Source organism: Lepisma saccharinum, chromosome 7 (assembly GCF_977018435.1).
Source record: "Lepisma saccharinum chromosome 7, izLepSacc3.1, whole genome shotgun sequence".
In the NCBI taxonomy this organism is placed as follows: domain Eukaryota; kingdom Metazoa; phylum Arthropoda; class Insecta; order Zygentoma; family Lepismatidae; genus Lepisma; species Lepisma saccharinum.
In genome coordinates this window covers 54466669-54486340 of record NC_139235.1, presented here as the reverse complement: position 1 = coordinate 54486340, position 19672 = coordinate 54466669, and the positions used below count along the sequence as shown (strand labels likewise).

The window sequence follows — 19672 nt, the reverse complement described above, 5'->3', positions numbered from 1 at the left end:
AATCCAAATAGAAGGTGCGAGAGTGAAGAACGAGAATGGAAAATACAGGGATATATGAGGTGAAGTATAATGGAGATTTAGGAATAGGCCTAAACTGAAGAACTAAATTTTGACAGATTAACACCAGTAGGTATCTTTCATATCAATGCAAAAATAAATGAATTACAAGTAAAATAATAGATTAATTGAAGACTAAAATTAGTAAACTCTGTAAGTGCCACAATAATTCAAACACCGTTTTGCACGTTAAACTGTGAAATGTACCATGCTTTATAATGTGGTAAGGGTGAAATGTGGCAGATAGCCCTCTAAGTAGTTCAAAGTGCGTGTAAAGAGGTCACTAGTGTGAACGTTCTTACAGGCTGATGTGCTGAACGATGCGATTTTCCAATACTTTCGCTTTTGGCACTTACAACGTTTACCACTTTTAGTCTTGAATTGTGACATGAGTTATGAATGTCGGAAGAAGGTCAAAGGGTTGCTAACTATAGCATTTTTGGGGTTGAGGATATTTCGATGGTGTTCAAAACGTTAGTCGTCTCCATACATACATCGTTTAGAGTATCTGTAAAATATGTATATAAAGTTCCTATTTTCATTTGTATAACGGAAATATAACAAACAAAATCTACATATACACGCGCAATGAAATTCTTCAGTTTAAATTGTTGTAAGAATACAAGGAAATTGCTAGGAGTTAGCAAATGGACATTACTAATCGCCAATCCGTGGCGAAATGCATGAATAACCGATGTGATTCGACAAGCTCTCGAGCAAAAATAAGACTGATAATAATTCGTGATGACAGAAAGTTTCATGTTACACAGCAACAACATTCCTTCAGAAGATCATTGTCTCATTTTCCAGGAACGTCTCTTCAATTGCTGTCAGTTCGTATCTTAAATGAAGAGTTACTGAAAATACAGCAAACACAGCCATTAATGCAGAGAATATGTGGAAGTTATGACCTCAAACAAGCATCTAACTGCTAAATGTTTATTTGTTTACTGAAGGTTATTGGCTATGGTAACACTTGACTACGTTGGCAAATCAAATGTACGAAACACTAAGAATTAGCAGGGTTATACATCACACGATAACAGTGTAGCATTAGTTATAGCTGTTTACAAAGAAAATTATAAGATTCAAAGAGCAATAATTGTAATGAATAAAATTTACGTAAAAAAACATTCACTTGTATTATACATTATTGCATTGTGTTTGTACTTTTATCTATTTCATCTAATTATATGTAGATAATCCTCATTAACATTTTAAATAAGCTCAAACAAACCTAATGCCTTCTTCGATCCCTTAGGAAGAAAACTTTTTTAACACCAGGGATTGGTGTAATTTAGGATCGTGGTGCACATCATCTATATTACTCGATTAAATAATTTTATGTGAAGAAAACATTCCTTCGGGTTTAGTTATGTTTGTTGTTATCATTATTGCAATTCTTACCGCGCTATTTTTCCGTCAAATAATAGTTTTTGAAATTCGGAAATATAATAATACAATTTTCGACAGACGCTTTTGCAGAACTATTCGAAATTTTCCGATTGTTTAAGATCTGGAAAACCAGAACCAAAGATTTTTCCCCGATTCTAGTATTCAAAGTTTGGGGTCCCACATACCCCTATGGATTTGCAAAGAAACAATGAAACGTGTGTGTATGTGTGTGTGCTGCATATGCATGTTTTTATGCTAGATTAAGATCTCCCCCCCCCCCACATACACAAGTCTTCAACGATTTCGCACCCTGAACTAAATGAAGAAAGGAACTTAAATATAAATGCTTTGGTACTACTATTTCACGGATATTTCGGAAATGGTTTGAAACTCCAACAGGTCCGATTTTGGCACACCCTTCGCTAGTGGGTTGTAAGGTTTCCTATATTTTTCTTCCTGTTTCATTTGTAATATTTCTTCTTGGTGCCCAGTGCGGTTTAGAATCCCGGGTGTTTTTTTGTGAATGTCAATTACAATTAATATTTTCTGTAAATAAAAAAAAATAATAAATAAATGCTTCCTTTCTTTCCATTAGGAACGGAAACTGGTCTTACCATTTTTCAGGAAATATAATGGGACATATAGGGTAATATTAAAAAAACTCCACAACTTGAGTGAACATGGGAGTAAGAACGAATCCACTTCAAAAATGGCTGTATAGTCCTTGAAAATATGCTGGATATGACCAAAAATGTATCAAAATATGCTCTATCATGTTAAAATGGCCAAATATGCTTAAATATGCTCTTAAAAAGCACATTAATTTAATTAGTTTTTATTATATGAATTTCTATGTACTTAGGGAACGCCAAAATAAAATATGCTGTAACGAAAATCCTAGCCCTAATCAACCCGCATTCTCATCGTCGCGATGAGCCATAAGTGGCAAAAAAGTGACGTGAATAAAAAATAAAAATAAAGTTCATACATAAAAACTATCTTTTACTGAGGACGTACCAAACAGCGGGCTCATGACATACGGGACTACTCCTTCGGGCCATCTCCTCTCGTATTTCGCCACGAACCCTCTTGTTCCGGGATTGGTGGCTGGCAAAATTATGTCGCCCTCGTAGAAATCCCCGAGCTCCGGGCTTCTCTCTGTTCCTGGAAGAAAGACAGAGGAGAAATAAGTAACTTCACAGTCTAGTAATAATGTATAAACAGGTGACTTGAAAAGAGTATTGAATAGTGACACAATTTTAAAATTTACAATTTATAAATTCTATATTTATCAATTATGGCTATAGCGCTTTGAATTCGTATTGGGAAAAAGGACCCGGAAAAGTGGTTCCCAAGGCGGATGACAACATAGATGGCAGTGCGATCAGTATCGCAACTAATTTTCTTATGAAAGTAATACCGCTTAGTTAGTTTTTGGAATATATTCTGGAGATTTGTTCGTCTTGAAGGGCGGTACGTGTATTGATGGAAACAGTTATATTTGTGGAGTGATTTGCAGTCACGAAATGGCATTAATTTGGAAAGAAAAGTAAATTAGCAGAAAACGCTTACTAATAGACTGAAGGCAGCATGTCGCCTGCCACTTAGTTGAGAACACCCCCCTGTGACGCGTCGCTTCGGTCTGAGTACCCTTCCTTTAAGGAGCTTTCCGACCATAAGTAACAAGCAGCACGCGAATACGACACATGAATGCTGAATGTTTGTGCTTTAACGCTCATGCGCTAGTTTACAGTCTGGAAGTGTCTGTGTCACTAGTCACATCTGTGTGAACATCCCGTATCGCTTGTCCCATTGGTATGAAAGTATGTCGATAGTACTAAGGGAGTTTTGTGGGTTTTCCTTAGTCGTTTCGTTCAATCATCAGTTATCATCATCGCCGCGATTAGTTTCAAGCGGAAGAAAAGTGACAGTAAATATAAAAAGTACAAATGCTTCAGTGTGTATTTCTTTAAACAAAATGATGATGATGATGGCGACGACCATGATGATGATAATAAAAATAATGAACGAAATTCATACACAAAAATTTAGAGTTCCCAAGAGCATTCCACGCGTATATTTTCTCCCGTCACGATAATGAAAGTCACGATAAGAGGACGTGGTCGACTGTCTATAATTTATGTTAATATCCTCACGACAACTGTACCAAATATCATGGCAATTATCACAGTCATGGAAATGCTTCATGTAAAAGAATCAGACGTTTGCAGCGAAAACCCCATTACCTTTCCATTATAAGCAGACCAAAACCATATAGCGGGACACCAGCGCCTCTAGCGGTATCATATTTGAGTGGAACCAGCCAGAGAGCCCAGAACAGTGCCGTTTTCCACACTACGTATTCAAGGCGCTGTACATACTATGGCTGAGCCGATACTACTCCCACCGATACCGATACCTACACTTGAAAATTGCAAAAATTAAAATTTCTTCAAAATATTGATCAATATTGGTGAGTAAATATTCTTGTCCAAATTTATGTAGAAAATTACCAAGAAATTTGCTTTACAATATTTAGGAATTACATCAGAATATTAAAAGACATATTATGTAATCACAAAATATAGTTTCTCGGACAAAATTGGTTGGACACTAGACCCCTGTTGTGCTTCTTCAACTTGGCCAATACGTTCGGATGTAAGCTGTATTTGAACAGGAAGAGCACTCAGTTGTTGCATAATGTCACCAAGCTTTCCCGCTATCTGTTCATTACTCTCCCTTTGTTTTTCCGATAATGCGGTGACGAACTGTTCTTGTCGTTGCCGGTCTCTCTCTTCCCGCGCACGTTCCTGGGCTAACCTGGCCTCTTCCCGCTCACGTTCCTGGGCTAACCTGGCCTCTTCCCGGTCACGTTCCTGGGCTAATCGCTCACGTTCCTTTTCAGCAATGGCGGCAATCATTTGATTCTGTCTCTCCATCACGGCCTTTATCCAATCCGGGATCACTGACACGGTGCCTAACACACGTTCCAACGGCCTCATCCTCTGTTCAAAGCACGTCTGACACAGCAACTAATTGTCACTCTCGCCGACCACAGTCTCTGTCCGTGCCACACACCCAGTGTGGAATAACCTGTCACAATTTTGACATCGGTATCCAGATTCTTCTGTCCAGGTAATGCTGCAACACGCCTCTGTCTTCCCCTGTACCCCGCTGCGTGATTGGCTTCTTAGGTTCTTCCTATCCATCTTCTGGGAAAGGGGTATAAATTTTGGGAGGACACAAAACACTCGGGACAACTGGGAAGCACTTCACACAATGGGAGAAAGGACAATCTTCACTCTTCACGAGCCCCGCGATGTGGCGCCAAAACCCTGCTACGTCCCGCTTAGCGGTGCACTTCACAAGTACACTTACCTTATAAGCTCAGCAGAGCATGCTGGATAATCCCAGAGTTCGGGTTCAATTACTGCGTTCCTTCCCCTTGGATCCACAGGTGAAGTTCAATGACAACCCACGAAGTTGTCCTCCTGATGCAGGTATCCACAAGTATGAAATACACTTTCGAAATAAAAGAAAACCCGCAATATGTTCAACTTTACGTTTATTATAGACACGCACGTATATCATGTAAGACTAAATTTACAAATTAAAGAACTTTCGAACGGTACAGCACGAGATGCGTAAGCCTATCATTCCCGTAACGCGAATCACCTCTTGCTACTTCAAATCTCTCCGCGCGACTCCTAACCGTTTTCCTGGAAGGCGAAAACACCTCCTCAGTTACACAGTGTTACCAGACACCATAACCTTTTAATACAAGGAAGTTGATAAAAGCAAACAGTAATATATTAGAAATGTACAGTAATCTGACACAGAGAATTTTTGTTTGTGGTGACAACAATGCAATGAAAAGCGCGCGATCTTCTCACACCACAAGAGTTTAATAAAATCAACAATGGCTTTTAAAATATAAGAGAAACAACGAACGGCGTTTGCCAGAAACATGAAACAACAAATAGATATAAAGAATTTAACTCAGAAATTATTAACTGTATAATACGTTCAACTATAATAAGCATGAAATATTAATATAAGATATAATAATAATAATATAAAACCACGAAGTAATGGCAAACTCGGGGTCATTACAGACTTACATTTATATTTTCTATTATAAAACTTCAATTCGGGCAAGTAGATTTTCTAGTTCGGTTAGGTTGCTTGCTTTATTACGATGCGTTCTAAAATCAAGGAGGGGACAGCTACAGATATGTCTGGATAACAGTGGTCACTAAGCCACTGATCATTTAAAACTAAGTAATTAGCCAATCATGAGTCGACAAAATTGCTACGTAATCTGTTGCCTGCCTGGTAGGTGGACGTATTCAGTGGCTGGGAGATTGTTCTTTATTGTTGGCATATACAGCTAAATGTGTACAATTATTAGCCTCTAAAAATCATATCGCTATATTTCGAAATAGGTCTAAGAGGTGTGACAACATTATTTTGCAACGATACTTCACACTGAATATATATTGTACGCGAAGGATGAGCAGACTTTAATACTGTTTTAAAATTAAATTGCAAGTCCTCAGCGCTCAACTGGTTTTCATAATGTTATTATACTTACATTTCAAGAATTAAACAACACAACTCAACTACCAAAATACTATTTCACCTTAAAACATTTGATATAAACTCTTCTTCTTCTTCTTCATGCCCCTTGATATAAACTCATTTTTTTTATTTTTGACACAAAACATTTTTAAATCAATCTTCTTACATATAACAAAAACGAATCGAAATCAACAACTTAAAACAAATATCGACATTGATACAGCGCTCTTAATCTCAATAGTTCCCTGTTAATTTTATGAGCATGTATGCAATAGAAATAAAGTAAATATTAGTTATTTGTGATTGTAGAAGACAGTCACAATTTTTTACAACTAGGTCGACGTTGAACATCTAAAGAAGCTTTATGTTTATTTTCGGTTTGTTAGTTCCTCATTCGAGTACCGACAATTCCACGAGTGTTAGCGATGTTCTCTCACTGGTTTCATCGTTACACTCGCATCTATCCTTATCGCTGCAAATATAAAGAGGGAGAAATACGATGTTAATGGAATCAAAGAGTACACAAACTACCTAATTCTTAAATGCTAAGAATTGGAAATATTAGCTATTTTTATTTTATTTTATATTATTTGATTTATTTTATTTCGCTCCTTGTGCCACTTTTGGTTAATTTGCGAAGATGGGGATAAGTGATGATATGATGAAATTGATGAATAGACATCACAAACGTCCATGCCCAAGCCAGGATTCGATCATAGAAATAGTATTACTTGTAGTACTTATACGTAAATCCAGTGAGTTGATAAGGAGTGTAGTTTTATGGTGTATTTTGTACTGTTGATATGAACAGTAAGTCTATGATATTTCCCACTCAATAATCGCTTAGGAATAGAATACAATATAATTATTGCATTGTATTTCACGTAAAAGATCCGTGATTAAAATACATTTTGTATATTATAGGACAAAATTCAACATCTCGGTTCTGATTTGTTCTGACTGCGCCACTGATACATAACGTTACTTATATATGAAGGGGTGATGGTGTAAAATTATACCGTAGTAAAGTATTAAGTTAATACCTTTTAGCCGGTATTAGTTAGCCCCCGCCCAGAGAATTTAACTCATAAATCTGTAGCCCCTACCCCCCATCCATTTCATGCTGGCGCCGTCACTAGAGCCAGCCAGGGGGGTGGGGGTAATATTTTCTTTGCCTGTCTTTCCAAGAATCATTTCGCTATTTTAAATTCTGAAAACAAAAATTGTTCTAAGGAGCATTAAAAGTATTTTAATGGCTTGTATGATATGTTTTGCTATCATTTAGTTACGATTCAGAGAATAACTTAACATTACAAAAACTGGCTGTTCACTGATGATAGCGTAGTGGCTAATGCAATCGTCTTATCATTAAATTGACAGGGTTCGATTCCTAGGGAGAGGGGACAACTTTAGTGCTTCGGACCTATGTATCCTGCTTGAAATAGCATATAAAGTTGATTATAATTGACAATAGTAAGTGACATTCTTGAAAATTCATGACAGTTTTAAAAAGTTATCCCTAACGTCACATCTTTATAAAGTTAGATTAAACGCAACGATGATTGGAAAGGAGTAACTTCCTAATTCGAGTGAGGAGGTGCTAGGAGACGAGCGAGACTATTTTGAGGGTGGAGATTCCAATTTTACGTATCCCATATTCCTACATATACTATGCAAATTTGTCTCTTACAGACAAAAGTATACTGCCAGGTTATTTACTACTGGACTCTTCGCTGTTGAAAAACCGATGACAATAAAACTGGAGAGAAATGTTCCTATCTATTAATTACTAAAGGTGCAACATCAGCACTAACCTTACAGAAATGAGAACTGCAGAAAATATGATAGGATGGCTGGTTACTAGGTTTGAATCTGCGACCAAGAGATCTTTTGTTATCCGTTGCACATATACTACTGTTACAACATGAAATGTTTACGAGTTACAATGTCCCTTACATTGTTTTAATTAATTAGTTCACGGCCACCCTAACTACTGCCCGCATTCCACATCTGGTTCGTCTTTGTTCATAAAATAAATTAATTACTACATTATGCAATATGTTTAACGTAAGTATGGTGCAATATCCTGCAATCAATCGCTCAAATAGTTGCTGGGTCTGCACATAAAAAGTTTGGGAGTCGTTGAATACATAGTATACATGTGGGGCGAGGAAATACTCAACCCCTAATCCCTCGCAATGACGTATACAGGTTGTGGGTTTAGGGTTCGGACCCCCAAAATTTCCTTAATTTTTTTGTGGATCCTGAAAATAACATTTACTAAGTTATTTTTTTCTTTTTTAAAACACTGTTTTGGTTCAGTAAGTGAAGTTGATGTTTTTTCTTTAATAACACGAGTGGTGTCCCGACAGAACGTACCAGCGACAAAACGTACCACTCAGATAAACACCTACCTTCAAGATATTTACTCAGCATCAAAACGTACATTTTAAGGAAAACGCTTGAACTTAAAATCAAAAGAGAATAAAGTGGTTAGTGGCCCGTCGACTGATCACGTTTATGGAGTCCTGAATGATGCTCAGTTAGATGTGAAGAAGTGTATACAAGAGGCGAAGAAAAGGGTTCGAGAGGAAGATTTAGAACGATACTCTAGGCAACCTACACGACAAAGGTTAGGTTAGGTTAGGTTAGGCTAGAACTGACATAACTAAAACGAAAATCGAAAAAAAAAAATGTGGACGACAGATTAACCACAGCTGATTTTAAACACGCAAAAATAGCTATATATGCATTATCTAGTAATTTTACCAGTCCAAAGCGTGGATAAAGTGTGATGGCAATCGGCATACCATCAAGTGGTACGTTTTGTCGCATCGCAAATATTTTTAGACTCATTAGAAGACCCTTCGCAAGTAGCCGGTCAGGTGGTAGGTACGTTTTGTCGGTGGTACGTTCGGTCGCGTATTCAATACGAGTATACAGGGTGAACAGAAATTATAGGGACAAACTTTAGGAGGTGATTCCTGACAGGTAAAGGAACAAAAAAGTTCATATCAAAATTAGCTTCCTCAACACTACAAAATATAGATACATATACAACCTGAAGAAGTACAGCCCCACTACTAGGAATAAAATTATATAATGAATCTGTTATAATAATAACTACTATAACAGTAATCTATCTATTTATTACATTAATTGCTATTGTAAAAATTACTGGCCTCTCGCAAGGACCCCTAAAAATAACTAAATAATTACAAATGACAAAGCCAGCACGAACTTATCACCCCGTGTTTAAATTAGCAAGCAATGCATTAGTAGACTTCCCACCCCCACTAAATATTTCCTACTGATGAAATTTTGGTTCACTTATAGGCATATGTCTTTCAATTCAAATTTTAACAAGTCCTTTTTTAGCAATACATTATATTTCAAGAACAGATTTCCTTTTCCAGAGTAATGAAGCAATTACTACCAGTACACATTACATGGCATGACTTTCATACATGTTACAACAGGTGTTCAAAGTGGCCTCCATGGGTTGCAATGCAAGCGTCCGCACGTCGTATCATGGATTGCCTCACTCATTCGAATGTTCCAGCCTGTACCCGAATAGCGTAACAGGCTACACGGACACGCTCTTCAAGGATCTGCACATCAGGAACTGGCTCAGCATACACAACACTTTTCAGATGCCCCCACAAGGAAACATCAAGGGGGATTTTAAGTCCACCGATCGAGCGAGCCATGCCACAGGACCTCCTCGTCCGATCCGTCTTCTGAGGAAGATGTTGTTGAGGTGTTGACGAAGAATAATGCAAAAGTGGGCTGGCGCTCCATCATGCATCAGCCACATCCCCTGTCGAATTGCCAAAGGCACATTCTGAAGCAAAAGAGAAAGAGTGTTCTGCAGGAATTCCAGATACGTCTGTCCGTTAAGGCGTTGTGGAAGAACAAATGGTCCAAGTAGGTGGTAGCCAATGATCCCTGCAAAAACATTGATGCTGAACAGTTGCTGATGAGACGATTCAACCAATCCTCGAGGATTGGCTGTAGCCCACAGATGACGATTGTGTAGCTTGACGATGCCATCTCTACCAAAGGTCACTTCATCGGTGAAGAGGACTGGCGACAGAAAACCCAATATGGTGGTGGACTATTGCAAAATCCAGCGACAAAACCGTTCCCTTGGAGGAAATTCCGCTGGTAATAATCCCTGCACACGTTGCAGGTGATAGGGATAGTAGCGATTTTCATGCAGGATACACAACACCGTGGCTTGGCTTATGCCATGCTGGCGTGCCACTTGCCTGGAGGGTATACTGGAATTATTCTCAATATCGTGTAGCACATGTTTCTCCAGATCTGGTGTACAAACATGCCACGGCCGTCCTTCATGTTCGCCTGTATGAAAGGACTCATCGGTGCTGTCTCTCCGGGTACGTAGCTCGATGAATCCGTGCGGCCTCTCGACCGTTTCCATCTACTTGGCTGTATAAGAAAACCATCTCGGCTTGTTCCTGGTATGAATAACTTACCATGGTGCTTCGACGTAGCTCTAATCACACAATCTACAACACAAAAAAGCACACTGTGAGTGTTGTTATGAGAGGATGATGTTCTTCAGTGCCATCTACCTTGTCAAATATGTGTTCCGGACATGTGTTGATATGAACGTTTTTGTTCTTTTCCTATCAGGAATCACCTCCTAAAGTTTGTCCCTATAGTTTCTGTTCACCCTGTATATGCAGAGGTGAAATACTAAAAATAAATACATTACATTATGTACCAGATATTAAACAAATTATTGTCAATGTTTGAAACTCGATTTCTAGAAAAACACGATTCACTTCATGTTTTTGTTAAATATCTTCCAACCATACCAAGCAAGTGATCTTCTAGCCGCAGTTGAAAAGAGGACTTTCTTAATTGTACTCTTTATCTGAGAAAAGTTTTTCAGTTTTACTGATGAGTTGTCAAAGCATGCTTCATTTTGCCCCTCCCCTCCACGCGGGAGTGCGATGCGCAGAACTCGCGGGTCTACGTTGCCTTTGGTTCTACTGTACTTTTCCCATCAGGGCTCTGGAGCCTGGACCCGCAGCCAGTATCATCCTCTGTGGGGTTATGTGTTGTTCTTACGTGTGCTGATGACTCCTTAGGTTCAGCCTTAAGCAATGGTATGGAGATTCTAAGAAAGTTTTATCGTTCTTAGTCTTGGTAGGGAGCTCACTTCCAATTAACGTGTCGAAATCAGAACAGTATATTTTATAAGGACCACACAAACCCGCGATGCAAAGGCTTTTCAAAAGGTTGCTTTCTATTCTCAGTCAATACGTTTTTCTAACTTTGTTCTAGCCATTGATAATTGTCTATATTAAATTATATGATTAAAAAAATGTCTTCAACAATTAAGAACTTTGATATATTAAGGAGTCCCTCTTCTAGATCGTGATGTGACCTCAATGAAGCTGGTATTGCTCCAATGTATACATACCATCACAGTTTAGTAAGAATAAATGGAATTGAATACGTCAACAGAGCATCGATTGGCTGGTTAATGTATTTATTACCGCTTGTTTGTGCAATTATATTACCTAGAGCGGAGAGGACGATGGGAGCAGCATTTCTAATTTAATGTAAAATGTAATATAAATTACATGAATATATACAAATAAAATATATAATTTTAGAAAACAATGTTGGTGGATTTAAGAACTTGCCCCCCCACTCCGAAATAAGTTCTGACGTCCCTGTGTGTGTACTGGGATTCTACGAATCCTCATGTGGTGATCTAGACTGAGTTAAACGCTTCTGGCGTGAGTGTGTGGGCAGGGACTTTTAGCGGTTTGCATTGTTTGCATAGAACAGCATGGAAACCACTTTGAACACCTTTTGTAGGTTAATTGAACACTACACGTGTAGGATGTAATACCTATGTTGTAAATTACATTTGTATTTCCATTTGTTTTTTATTATTGGATTTTTGACAACTGACTTATGGCCCACCTGGTATGTACGATATTTTATATTCGCAAATATATTCTGATAGTAGTTACGTACTGCAGCGTGCCCGCAGTTACAATATCTTTTTCATTAAACGCACTGTTTTGGTTTTGTCAGGGGATTTACTGATTGTTGCGATGCTGCATAATCGTTCATTGTCGTGTTATCTTAGCTGCTCTGAGCTCCGCCGAGGCTCATTGTTGTCTAAAAAGCTTAGTAAATGTTTTATATCAGCTGTGTTCTTTGACATGTATATTTTCTGACGTTTAGTGTTTTTAACAGTAAGGATTTGGGTAATCTAATTTATCACAGTTTGCAATATGTAAATATATGAGGTTTGCTACGTGTAAATTTGTGACGTAGTTAGGTACATCAGCGCCACCTGCTTTACCTATATAAGTAGCTCACACGGGCCGAAAAATTAGTCTCTTTATGGCTCCCTGATGTCAACTGGCAGACATCCAGGAAACGGCCTACTTGCCAGAGAAGCCCAGTAGCAGGAATGGAGGACTTAGTTCCCAGGTTCAAAACCCGGGAAGCCCCCGGCCAGGTCCCTCCTCAAAAGATGAAGCCTTTAATGACCCGGTTCCCAGGACCAATCCTCGGGAAGCTCCCGGCTGGGTCCCCTAAGGTTTCTGGATCCCAGGTTCAAACCCCGGGTGGTCCCCGACCAGAGACCTGTAATAGATGTGGCCCAGTAAAGTTCCGGTTCCCAGGTTCAACACCAGGGTAGTCCCCGGCCGGTTCTTTTCTTTCGTCCCCTCTTTTGGCTTTGTATTTTGTGGTGGAACCGACTCCCAGGTTCAATCCCCGGGAAGTCCCCTGATCGGTTTCCTTTCCCCTCCGTTTCTCCTTTCCTTAAATAAGCATATGTTCGGAATGTAGGAGAGGGGGAAAAAGTTTATTTTTAATTTAACCTAGTTTTATTTAGTTCAGGTACCGACTCCCAGGTTCAAACCCCTGGAAGTCCCCGGTCGGTTTCTTTCCTTTCCCTTTTTAGATTTTAAGCATATGCACATATGCTATTAACCGGCAAACGTTTCAAGTAAGTTTGGAAACCTAACTGAAATAAACATGTTTAAATTTAATATGAGATTGGCTCATCTAGGTGGCTAACTGGAATAAAAGGTTTATTTAGGATCTAACCCGTTAAAAATTGTTATAGAAAGATGCATATTGTTGTCACCGGGTTAGTGAAGAGCCCGGATATCACTGAAAGGAAGAAAAGCCCTTTTGAATTTATTTTGTTAAATTTCGAGAATTTGTGTTAAATAAGTAATAAAGATCTCTTATCTCTTGTAATTTCCTTTTGTCACATTGTAACGGGTCACCCGCATCCTGGTCACCTGGTTGGTCCTATACACACACCCCGCAAGCCCTGAGGTATTTTAGAATCTTGTGTTCTCCGGCTGATTAGGCTAGTAATCATGGGTAAACTTTGCAATTCCGCCCACTTTGTGAAAGTGTTAGAGAGATGTAAACGGCTCTGCGCAGCCGGTGAATACCCATAACGTGTGCTAACATAACTGTTTGTTGGTTACCAGTTATATGGCGTCCACATCAGTGGGTTTTGTTGTAAACTGACTGTTGCAGTACAGTCAAACAATTGAACTTCGATTAACGCCTTTATTCAGCGAAATGAATATTCAACGGTAACGAACTGGCATATTAATTTTTCGTGCTTTTGAATAGCATGTGATAAATTTGATAAATGTCAGTATCCTCTACTATTTGACACACCCTTCTCAGAGGAAGACCAACGAACAAGGCCAACAATAAAGTTTCCGGTTTTTCTACTGCCAGTTAACCACTGTGTAGATCTATAATTTTTCTCTGAAAATGCCTAATATACTGCTTACCATCCATCATAACTCCTGCCTGAAACAAGTCCTGGAATTCAGGAACACGCACATCGCCCATTTCGGATTGTTTGCATATTCCTCTCCCGGTTTTTCACTTCACTGCACAGACAAAAGAAGCAAATAATATGAACGAAACAGTCACTGCAAATTTCACACGACAGAAGAAACCAAAATTCAACCTCCCACAGTAACAAGTGTCTGCTATCCTCGAAAACCGCGCATTCTTGTGGATGAATGACTCGGAGTTGCCACCCGACGAAATATTTTGTAGAAGGGAGATAATAAAGCACTCACGAAATTAATAAGTGAGCTACAATGGAATTCATCGCAACACACTTCAAAAGCGAAAAAAAAATGTTTGCCACAATATAACATCCATTTACATCACTTTGCAATGTCTGTGGATGGTGGGTTCATTCGAATCCAATAGTAGCATTGTGCTTACTTAGGATTATTATTATTATCATTATTTTTAATTATTCATTCATGCCGTCGGGTCAACAGTCAACACCCATCCTCATCAACTTCTAGGCTGAAATACAATGGAACTCAAATCAAATGTTGATCTCTGGAATGGGGAAAAACAGATACTTTCGTACTCTGAGAATTGTGTGAAACTTGCAAATTGTTCACATAATTTCCCCCTGAGACAGTGACGACGCAAAAGCGGGTTCAAGCGCAAAACTCAATCCTCAATTGGTCAGTTCATTCTGCTCTCCTTACCTCCCAAGCAGTGACGTAACAACATATCGCGAGGCCCTGGGCGAGATTAGAATGCAAGGCCTCCCATCCGTTATTTACATTTGAAATCTCAATGTGAATCGATATAAAATCTTCAAAGATACGTCAGCAAATTATCATATTTAAGTAATAATAAATCACCGACGCAAATGTTATTTAATAATTTCAGTCACCCTAAAATATATATTTCTCTCTTTTTCGGGAACTGAAATCTAAAGCTGTAGGAAGAAAGGAAGAACTGCTAATATTATCCATCCCCTCCTTGAGTTGAAAACAAGGGAACCTTCTAAATGCCTCACACTTGCTTCGTGGCTGTTGGTAGGTATTGCTTTATTGTTAACGTATTAAAATCGGGCATTCAAGGTCAAGAGAAAAAAGAAAAGACAAGCCAAAGTTCGTTTTATTCAAGGAAAGAAAAAAATTGTAAAAATGTCCACGCAAGTTATCGTGAATTTTGGCATATATGTTTCACATGAGAACTATGACAATATTTTTTTACATTTTTTGGGCCCCTTGCCCGTATGTCACGTCCCTGATTTGTAGTATTATAACGTTCAACTAGGATTTCAAGTCAGATGAAAACATAATGTTTTAATTATTTGCCTACAAAAATTACACTTTTCCATATACGTATTTTCCTCACTTTTATTTAATACATTTTTCGTATCAACCCCATGGGACGCGAGGCCCCGGTCGGTCGCCCACTTCGTCCACCCGTTGCTACGCCACTGATCCCTAGTCCCTAGACGCTAGTATAACTTCAACCTCACATAAATATTTTATATCTAATAATTTACGCGTATATTAAATATGGTCTTCTGCTCTCCTGTTAGCAATTATTTTTCTGGATATATTATTATGCCCAATAATATTCAAGACTCATTCGTTCTGTATTTTTATCACCGCGTTTAACAGGCTCGAGAAGTCCACTGTATGCTCATGATAGGCTAAACGGAACAGGATCTGCAGATTAAATTTGGATCAGAACGAGTCTACAAGTGCCTTAAAAAGGGGAATGCTTTTCTATTTCTTTCTTTATTCTTTTTACGCCTCATATCTGACCTTCAGGGGAGGAATTATGATAACAACAGAGGCGTAGCAAAGGGTGGGTGAAGGGGCCTAGCGTTTCAACAGCTTATTATTTATTTTTTTTAAAAAATGTAATATATAGAGGTGAGAAAAATAGATGGATATTTGTGGGCGGTAAAACTATATCATTATGTTTCTAACCGGTTATAAATTTTAGTGTAACATTAGAACTTGAATGAATACGTCAACTATTTAGTATTTTAAATAAACCGGCTGGTAGCCGTCTGATTGTAGAATATTCAGGAAGCCAAACAACAATGAAACGTTCTCTTACAAAGGTTGATAAGCATAAACACAATTTTTGACTTCTCGTAACTTAGCGATTTGAGAACATAGAGAAACATTATACACAGCAGAAAGAACAAAAAATTCAGGAAACTTCAAGTATTTGGTGAAATTTCTTTCGAAATACAGTGGAACCTTGATAACTCGAACTTGAGGGGAAAATAAAAAAATCGAGATATCAAGGATTTCGACTTACCAAGGTTCGAGTCATTGAGGGCTAAAATCGCCGAATTCGAGTTATAGAGGTCTAAAGTTTACTGACCCTTCTGAACGTCGCCACTACGTATGCCAATATGTATGTAGCATCATTTGATGTTAATACGTATACTGTGTGCAGTACAACGTACGTAGAAATAAATTTTATTCAACAAAACTTTAGATTGTTGATCACCTGACGTTGTACGTACGCACCCTACACTTCGACTAATAAGGTCCTTGCGACTAAAACTTCGAGTTATAGAGGTGATTAGAATTTAATTTCGACTCATAGAGGTGATTAGAATTTAATTTCGACTCATAGAGGTTTTTCATACTCTACCTACGAGTTATTGAGCTCGACCGGAATCCCATAAACTGTACAAAAATTCGTCTTATCAAGTTTTATTCGTGTTGTTGAGGTAAAATTAGTATTGAGTGTTATGGACAATTGAAGGGGATTACAAAAAAATCGACTTATTAAGGAATTCGAGATGTTGAGGTTCGAGTTATCAAGGTTCCACTGTATGACCAATTACCACAAGAACATTTCAGACGTAGACAATAATTATCCACGTTCTGAAATTCAAAATGAACTAATACAGGTAAAGAGCAACGATGCCAAAATTGCTATATTAAAAATTTAAAAAAAAGTAAGTTTCAAGTCAGTTTCAATATTTACTTTCTTGGAGTTCGAAATTTCTTCTTTTAGCCGGCCCCCGTGGCGGAGCGGTACATAGTCTGCCTGACACGTTTTTCTAGTTGTCTTTTTTTATTTCTTTTAGTATGAGAGAGATTCTGTAAAATATTTCTTGAGTGCCAATGAAGATACGATGAAATAGATCACGATGAACACACAAAGACAAAACACCTTGAAATTTGTTTTCGCTGATGTCAAAACGAGACCCACGTCATTCGATTTTCATCAATGGTTTCACGATACCTACCAAGTGCCGACAAACCAAGCGCTAAGTTTTGAAATAGATTATTTTCGTAATTTTTTTACGTGAAATTTGAGACAAAAGTGGTAGGTGAACGATTACTCAATGGTTTGGTGCTGAGGTATTCTATAGTGCCGCAGACGGTGACCATAAGGTTGAAGTAGAATGTGCCCACCAGAGACATGTAATCGTAAGAATCCATGTTGTTCCAAGTGAATTAAGTGAAGAAGTTATAAGTCGAGTCCTGAGTTCTTATGGTGAAGTGTTGAAACTTGATGACGAGATATATTCTTCTGATCACATTTAACCTATATGAACCGGACGCGTCCTAATTAAAGTGATACTACGTAAAGCCATACCCTCATATGTAACGATGAATGGAGACTCATACTGGGTGAAATATCCTGGGCAGGCGCCAACATGTTTAGCTTGTTCCGAAGTAGGACAAAACGTAACCCAGTGCCAAAAAAGTCGATCCCCTGAAAATCGACCACGCAGGAGCCCAGTCTATATACCCGCTGACAACGTACCGATGGCATATGAACCTACTGTGCTACCCGTGCAGACAAAACCAAGAGATTCAGCACCATCAGCAGCAGACGTCACTGCGACAGAAGATAAGAAAGGATAAGACACAGACAGCACCATGACCACCGAAGAGGAGACAGACAGGTACAAGCCACGAAGATAGTGTAGTGAATACACCAACAGGAAGTGAAGTGGTCGAGAGGATAACCTGGACCACATCAGAGGAGTTCATCCCAAATCTTCCCTCCCTCCAAGTGTTTTGTTCACGGAGACAGAATTCCCCGTAGTTACCTCCCTCGAAAATCACGTTCGAGATCTGTATTTAGGTTAAGGTCAGTGGCGGAAGAGTCAATGGTGTTACGTAGAAAGAAGAAGAAAAATAATGAATGCGTAAGTTCCAAAATAGTTCATAAAGAATTTAGAGTTCAAACCGGTACCCCATAACAAGAATTTCACAAGGTCAGTCTAACAAATATTTCAGAAAATGCAACTAAAGAAAAACCTTCTAATAGTTACAAACTTACCCCAGATTTATTTAGTGGAAAGCATAGTTAATGTATTCTAGTAAGAAGTTGTAGATCTGTAATGTTGAAGAATTTAAGTAACTTTAGTATTCTGTTGTAGACAGTTATAATCATGCAAACAATTACCTTGGCATCCATAAATTTGAATGAAATGAAAAGTACGACCAAAATAATTGCACTACATGACTTTCTAATTCAATCGTCTATAGATGTAACCCTATTTCAAGAGGTTGCAATTGACGATTTTTCCTTATTGAGAATGTACAAAGTATACAACAATTTTACCCCCTTAGCACAAGGGACAGCCATAGCAATTACGCGGCACTTGGAATTAAGAAATATAGTGCCATATCCCAATGTCAGACAAATAAGTGTAACTTAATGATAATGATGATGGGACAGTCACAAAGAACACCCATTCCCAGGTCGGCATTCGAACCTGGGACATTTATTAATGCTATATATGTTCAAAGGTATTTGTCTGTAAAATACACGTCTTAGAGTGCCAAAGCCTGCCAACCAGATTTCAGTTACTGTAGATGGCGCCTAGTGAACTCATAGAATCCCATCGCCGCTGCTGCATACAGCTTGATAGATTAGATTGCAGAATTAATGTTAGTTATTCTCTTTATCTGCTATTTTTATCTACTAGTTACATCCTGTGTGTTATATTTTGTGCTAACAAAATATAACACACAGAATTTTCCTGAAATAATTTGGATTCTTGTGAAGTCTTGCTGTAACACGATTGTGCCTTTTTCCATATTAAACACACTATAGTTGCTAATCAAGGCAGTTTCTTTTTTTTTATTATTAGAAGCACTTTACACGTTACGTGTCTACCCTATATCTCATGGATTCTTGGTATTCGGATCTCTCCCGATAAGGTTTTTCCCTTTTGGTAGGAAACCTCGTGGAAGTTCGACCTACTACAATGGGCCTGCCTCTGCGTTGGTGTCCCTATACTAGGTGTGATAGTACATGAGGTTTTCCGAGCTAGTATGAGTTCGTGTGCTCTGGAATATTGCTGGGTCGGGAAGGTCCTATGTTTGCTCAACTGTTGTTATGCTGGGGTGAACTTGGCCAGCTTACCACAGTAAAATTACAGTAATAACAGTAATCCATGAGATTTTCCCATGCCACTTCAGGCAAATGTAGGTGTGTAATGAAGTAAGTATTGGTAGCCAGTGTGTATGTAGGTATGTAGACAGTAAGTATATAATGTAAGACCACTAACGGTTCTTCCTTTTGGGTCTGGAAAGTAATTCCTTATGCTTGTAGATTAGGTTGAGTGATAGGCATTTCAGTGCTTGTGCAATTTTCATTACCTTTGATTTAAACATTTCAGTATTTGCAGACTCGAAAGGTAGAATGGTGTATTACAAGAGATCGCTGTGGACGTTAAAGCGAGATCTTGTTATACACAGATGTAATCGACATTTACATCGAGTATTTGCAATCGATATATCAAGTCGATTGCAGTTGGTTCTCCGGCGCAAGGCTGTAATGT

General features: G+C 38.4%; 1 protein-coding gene across 1 annotated transcript in view; it reads right to left on the bottom strand.

Annotated features, from left to right (window-relative positions):
- LOC145989861 (zinc metalloproteinase nas-13-like) overlaps window positions 1-19672 on the bottom strand; it is a 432531-nt gene that overhangs the window by 22519 nt on the left and 390340 nt on the right. Inside the window, exon 3 of the mRNA XM_083125321.1 lies at window positions 2470-2616. Coding sequence (XP_082981447.1) covers window positions 2470-2616 — 147 coding nt within the window. The remainder of the gene's footprint in view (window positions 1-2469; window positions 2617-19672) is intronic.